Source organism: Chaetura pelagica, unplaced genomic scaffold (genome assembly GCF_000747805.2).
Source record: "Chaetura pelagica isolate M959 unplaced genomic scaffold, ChaPel_1.0 scaffold90, whole genome shotgun sequence".
In the NCBI taxonomy this organism is placed as follows: domain Eukaryota; kingdom Metazoa; phylum Chordata; class Aves; order Apodiformes; family Apodidae; genus Chaetura; species Chaetura pelagica.
The window spans coordinates 13,207,003-13,213,570 of record NW_009953496.1 but is presented as its reverse complement, the minus strand read 5'-3'; the positions used below and the strand labels follow the sequence as shown (position 1 = coordinate 13,213,570).

The window sequence follows — 6,568 nt, the reverse complement described above, 5'->3', positions numbered from 1 at the left end:
GGGGGGCGGTGCCCGGGGGGGTTTCCCTGTGGGGCGGTGCCGGTGCCGACCTCAGCCCCCCAGAGAGGGGCCCCGCCGCCCCTGCTGAGAGCAGCGCCAGGTGGCCCCGCCGGTGGCGCCAACTGCGGCTGAGAGTGCGTTCCCGAACAACAGCCCTGCCTTTTCATGGAGGCGCGGTGCCCCTGGGTGTGGTTGTAGCGTTTGATTCTGAAGTGAGGCAGTTAACGGGAGGGCACTTTCTGCCGAGGTCTGCGCGGTGGAGCCAGGCTGCTGTCGGGGCCTGAAGGGCCTGTCGAGGGGCCCAGCAATGGAGCCGAGTTCTTGGGTCTCTGACACGCTCAGTTTCCAGCTCCACCTGCTCCAGAGATGGAAAATGGGAGTTTTAAGCCCAGCTGGAAATTTCTGACGGATACCTACCTGCAGCTGACCACTCCAAGGAGGAAACTTAAGTAAAAAATAACTCATTCTGTAAAGATTTTTTCTTAAGAGAATTCATTACTGTACAAAGGAAAGTGAATCAGACATTAAAAAGGTGCAGCCTCTCATTTATAACTCCTTTCACTGAATGTCTGTAAGTCTGGAAGAACTGACCACTCTTACAGCCTTATCACTCTTCTGTAGAGATTTCAAGATCAGATTCATCAACTAAACCAAGAGACCTAATGAATCTTAGTAGGATTAGCTGTCAAGCAAGCTGTGCTGTCATCGTACAGCTCCACGTTCTTCTTTAATGATTTTGTTTGTGCTTGTTTTGGTTTGGTTTTTGTGCTGGGTTTTTTGGGATTTTTTTTGTTTTGTTTTGTTAATTTCAAAGAACTTGGAAGTGCAGGCGTAAGTAAACACTACACATACTTTTTTTGGTGTCCTCTGCCATACAGGCAAATACAGGCCGTCACTGTCAACTACTCTCCTACTGTCACACTTCTGCAATTTAGTGTGAGATCCCTGAAACTGAGGATGTGAGGGTGTTTCTCTGTTTTGCTTTAGGTTTTTTGGTAGTCTTTTTCTCAACAACAATAATATCTGGAAGCCAACAGAGGATTTTACTTAAAACATTGTGAAATTAAGTAGGTCAATGCAAAGGTGTAATTTCTACTACCATTCTTTTTTTAAAATGGGGTGGGTGGAAGAAGTTTTAATTCCATATCTTTTATTTGGAAATAAGAATGAAAGAAACTGACTCGTCACTTGGAAGGTCTTAGGGTTAATGTAACAAATCAAATGTTTGGGATTTTTGCAAATGAGGAATCAGTTTCTTATAACTGCTCAGTAATTGATTACAGTAACCATCGGCAATAATTGAAGGGCTTTATTGAATGAGGGGTACAGCAGATGAATGTAATATGCTGGTTGGTGGTGAATCTGTGATGCTGACAAGCTAGGTGGATAGGAAATTATTGGTTTATTATGACTACGATGTACTGTTTTGAAAAAATAATGTAGCTTTTACTGTCAGCAGCAGTAGAAACTTTCTTACGGGGAAATAGAGTTGCTTCTTTGAGATTGACTATAATAAAGTCAATAATGCTGCTGTTAGTCAGCAGGTGGTAGCAGATACGTATTACCTGATCTTTAGTGTGGTATAGGTTATCTTCCATGGAGAATGAAATGTGAAACAGCAGATACTTAAAAGTTAACAGGTACATTGTTCTTTCGTCGGAAAAAAAGCTGCATATTTTTCCTTTTACACCTTCTTCACAGAGCCAGTATACTCCATTCAGATGCAAATTCTAAAAATACACTAACAAACAGAAATGCAGTACCAATTACAATATATAAATATTTCTATTATTGCTATTATAAGCAACTCAAATAGTTTCTAAAATGCAGTCTCAGTTTTTGGTTGTAAGATTCAGATTCCTGTGTAATTTCTTTCCTTACTGCAAAATCCATGTACCTTTTATTCTCTGTTTCATATGGGATTAATCTCATCAGCTGGATCTGGGCAGTATTAGTGAAAATCTTTATGTCTGTGGTGGGTGAACTGCTGCCTCCTGCTGCTGCTCCTGCCAACTGTGGGACACTTTGTGAAGGGTTGGTTCTGAGGGCATGATCTAAGTCATCTGCATAAGATGTGCAGATCCCCGGTAAGTATGATCTGGTTTTCTCACTGTGAATGGGAGCTAAGGTACCAGAGGGGTGGTACCAGAGCTCCCCTTTAAATTTTCCCTTGCTTTTTCCAAGCTGTTCTCTGCCCTTTCCACATTATTGCCATCTCTTCCTTTGTATGCTGATGTAATCATGAAGATGTGTCTGGCAGTTCACTGGACCCTGCTGTTTGCCACCTCAGATACATGAGCAGGGCTGAGGTTCTCTTAAGTGACACATAGCCAGGTAGCTGGGAGACAAAAGGAAGGATTAATGGGTATCTTCTGTGTCTCCCCTTGGGAGAGAAAAAGCTGTAAGAAGATGAGCAAGCTAGTGAATGGGGCAGCCCTCCCAGAGCTTTAGTCAAGGCAGAGGTAAGTGTTTTGCAAAGATCCCACTGCTGAGTTCTGCCCTGGGGACAGGGGCTGCTCATCTCTGCATTTCCTGCCTGTCTCTCAGATTGCTCCTGTTGAAGTAAAGGAGTCTATTGCACTGACTGTCTTGCATAGTCTTTTTGGGCATTCGAGAAGCATAACCAGTTTCAGTATGAAAGCAGACTGTGCCTGAACGAGAAATCTGGATAGTCATTATTACCGTGGTCACTTACAGACCATCATTTTTATATGCTCTGAAGATAGTCCTTATTTTCGTGGTTGTTCTCAAAGGCTGTGTTGAATTTGCATGTAATACAACTGAAGTGAGCCTGGGACTGGTATTCATTCTAATACATTACACTAAAATACTTCACCTTCCCTGTCCTTTCCATGATTGAATAATTACTTTTGTGTGCTTTTTTTTTTTAGCTGCTGTCATCTCTTTATTTTTTATAGTACCAGCTTTTATTGGTTATGATATACTTGGAAAATAGTAATAGTAATCAGAGAGAAGAGGAGAAGGCTCTGGGGGGACCTCATAGCTGCCTTCCAGTATCTGAAGGGGGCCTACAAGAAGGACTTTTTTTTTTTTTTTTTAGGGACTTTTTTCAAGGGCTTTGAGTGAGAGGACAAGAGGTACTGGATCAAAATTGGAGGGGAGATTTAGGTTAGACATTAGGAGGAAATACTTCAGCGTGAGGGTGGTGAGTCACTGGAACAGGTTGCCCAGGGTTTAATTTGATTCCATAACTTCATGTCACCATTGTATTTGCTGCTTGAGGGCATGCCCTTCTGGCACATCCTAACCCCTCCCATCTCTCATTCTTAAGATTCAGGGCAAGTATATGCTACAAGGAGCAGAGAGTGGCAAAAGCAGGATCAGTAACTGGAAAAGACTTTTTTTAATATACCTTTCTGAGAGATCTCAGCCTTTTCATCTGTGAGACTGAACACTCAATGTGAATCTTGTACTTTGGAGCTCGTGCTGCTTCTTTCTTGTCATCTTCCTCTAATGAATCAAGAATGAAGGGTTGGAAAAATGGTGGTAATTCAGCAACAAAGATATCCAAGAGCTGTCAGTATGTCCATCTGTTGACCTTGGAGCTGTGTGTAGTTTTCATGTTCTGGTGTTGTGTATCCTTAACAGTGCATAGCTCTATGATATAGTTTGACCAAATGGTTCAGACTATCTGAACATGATAGCTAAGTTTTGATCTCTGGATATGGAAATCAAGATGCATACCATTAGGAAAAGGTTCTTCATTGACAGGGTGGTCAGGCACTGGAACAGGCTCCCCAGGGAAGGGGTCATGGTATCAAGTCTGGCAGGATTCAAGGAGCGTCTGGACGATGCTCTTGGTCATATGGTTTAGTTTTAGGTAGTCCTGTGAGGAGCAGGGAGTTGGACTTCATCCTTCTGGATCCAACCTGAGATACTCTATGATTTTATCATATCATTCTATACTTTCAAATATGGCAATAGTTGCAGAACTATAAACATTTGTACATTTAACACATGGCAATACCGAGTTACTACCTATTGGCCTGTTCTCACTATCTGTGTGCTAAAAGCGTATGACCTGAGAGAGTTCACGTTGCAGTTCTCCGGTGCAGGTGTGGGAGCTCCACCACAACATGAGAAAGTTTGAGAAGCAGTCAGTTAATCCTCCTCTGGCTTTTTTGCCCTTTGAGGTTTTGCAGATTCATGGATTGTTCCACAGTATCATTCCCTCACGACTGGTGGGCTATGTCTCTAGGCTTTGCTGGTCTGTTCCTGATTGGCTGGGGGTGTTGCTGTGGTGATGAAGTTTTCACTTATTCACACAGCACTCTTCACAGGCAGTGTGATATTGTATGTATTTTAATTCAAAGTTGTCTCCTGGAATAGCACACCAGTGCTGACAAGTCCACTGTTGGGAAGGTTTTAAGTGGTGTTCTGTATGTGGATTTTATATGGCACTTTTGTATTTGAAATTTCAGTGAAATCATCAGAGAGTCTGAGATACGAGGATTTCCTGACTGTGCTGAGATACCCATCCTTATCATGTGTCTTGCACAGAGATCCTACTGCAGGCAAAAGGAAGCTTGCACATGAGACCTTATAGGTGCCTGTGGCAGGGACAGAGATTTGAAGTTTCTCTCAGACCCGAACCATCATAATTGTGCAAGGAATATATTTGTGGGTGGAAGCTTTGAGACACTGAAAAGGGAATTGTATGAGAGCCAAATCAGCAAAAAAGTTTAGGAAGCTAAGACACAGCGTGCCTAGAAAACCTGTGGGAAAGGTCAAGTTGCACAATTCCAAGTTGATGAATGCAAAAAGCAGCCTATATAAGGCATTTTGGGTAAAGACTAATTTTTAGTCCATTTGCAGCCCAGAAGGCCAACTGCATCCTGGGCTGCATCAAAAGAAGCTTGGCCAGCAGGTCAAGGGAGGTGGTTCTCCTCTGTTCTTGTGACATTCAACCTGGAGAACTGTGTCCAGTTCTGGAGTCCACAATGCAGGAGAGGACATGAACCTGTTGGATAGAGTCCAGAGAAAGACCACAAATATGATCAGAGGGCTGGAGTACCTCTGCTACAAAGACAGGCTGAGGGAGTTGGGGTTGTTATGCCTGGAGAAGAGAAGGCTCCAGGGAGACCTTTGAGCGACCTTCCAGTACCTGAAGGAGCTACAGGAAAGCTGGGGAAGGACTGTTTACAAGGGCATGTAGAGATAGGAACAGGGTCAATGACCTTACGTTAAAGCAGGGTAGATTCGATTTGCTATCAGGAAGAAGTTCTTTTGAAGTTTTGTTGAAGTAGAGAAATTCAGCAAGAAATATGTATCTGCCCAGTAAATATATCCTATCCTTCCCTCCTAGAAAAGTATGCTATAACTGAAGATCCTCTTCTTCAGCTCCTTCTTCCTGTTTTTTTACTTTTTGTGTCCAGTCCTTCCATGCCTTGTTTGTACCATAACCACTACTGCCAGAAGGTAAGGTAGTAATTATTTGTCATCGTTGGTTTTTTTTAATTAATATCCCCTGCAGTGCTTGTTAATGGCATACTGGAAAATAAAAAATGAGAAGGAAAAAACACTGTGGAGTAGAGACAATGACAAAGCATGGTAACACCTGGGGTACCACTGAGATTCTATTCCAGAGCCTGTATTATCAATTAAAGGATAATGCTCATCTGTGTGCTTGACCCCACACACAGCAGTATGTGGAACGCACCTTCAGCATTCACCCTTTTGCAGTCTTCCTGGTAGCATCCTTTCCTTGTTACTGCTGTTTTCTCTGGAGTGGAATGAAATTTTACCCTGCTTAGCAGCACTGTCCGTAGTTTCAGATGAGACTCTCTTTAACATGTTGTCAGATGCTGTATTTAAATGAGTATGGGTAACACAGTTGTATAAGGGCAGTGACACTTGATTCACTCTTGTCCTAATGAAAACAAATTAAATGTATGATTATGTGAAAATAGCTGCTCTGCCTTCCTTCCCCCATCCCTTAAGTAGAACTGCTGCAGCTATTTGGAAATGTGGCTTCATTTTGTCATTAGCTGTTGCTAGGGAAAAGATGCAGGCAGAGATCTTTTAGGTCTGTGCTTTCACCACTAGCAGTAGATAAGCAATCTTCCAGAAGTCATGAACCACAGGAATTAACCATCTCTAACCAGTACTATATTGAGTTAAAGTCAGAGCTTTAACATTACCAAATCTCTTCTGTTTCAGAAATTCCCACACTGAGACTCCAGGGTATTGGGATGTTCTTACCACGGGGGGGTGATGGTTAATCTCCTTTTTCCAGAGCCTTTGAGTATCTCACAAAAGGGTCCTCTGGTCTCTTCCAGGCCCCAGAAACTGCAGGTTGAGCAGTGCAGTAGCCTTGTTTTCATTTTCTGAGCTAAAATTCTTCAGCTCACTGTATCAGGGATGGATTTACCTAAGTTTAGCAGAGGCTTAGTTTCTGTCCCTATTTTTCAAAGTGTGCATTCATTTTTTCTTTTTACTTGACATTGATTATCTAGGATGGGACTCAACACAGATCAGCTTCCTTGTGACCCTGGCAGGCTGCCACCAGGTTGTTCAGCTTCCCAGTGAAATTGTTGGTCCTTTGTCT

At 42.8% G+C, this 6,568-nt stretch overlaps 1 protein-coding gene across 1 annotated transcript in view; it reads right to left on the bottom strand.

Annotated features, from left to right (window-relative positions):
• The window catches only part of TMEM18 (transmembrane protein 18), a 7,016-nt gene extending 4,340 nt beyond the window's left edge, over positions 1-2,676 (bottom strand). Inside the window, exons 1-3 of the mRNA XM_009999252.1 lie at positions 2,586-2,676; positions 1,898-2,063; positions 124-355 (exon numbers count right to left, since the gene is read on the bottom strand). Of these exons, the coding sequence (XP_009997554.1) occupies positions 124-355; positions 1,898-2,063; positions 2,586-2,676 (489 nt within the window). The remainder of the gene's footprint in view (positions 1-123; positions 356-1,897; positions 2,064-2,585) is intronic.
• Between the last annotated feature and the right edge of the window lie 3,892 nt (positions 2,677-6,568).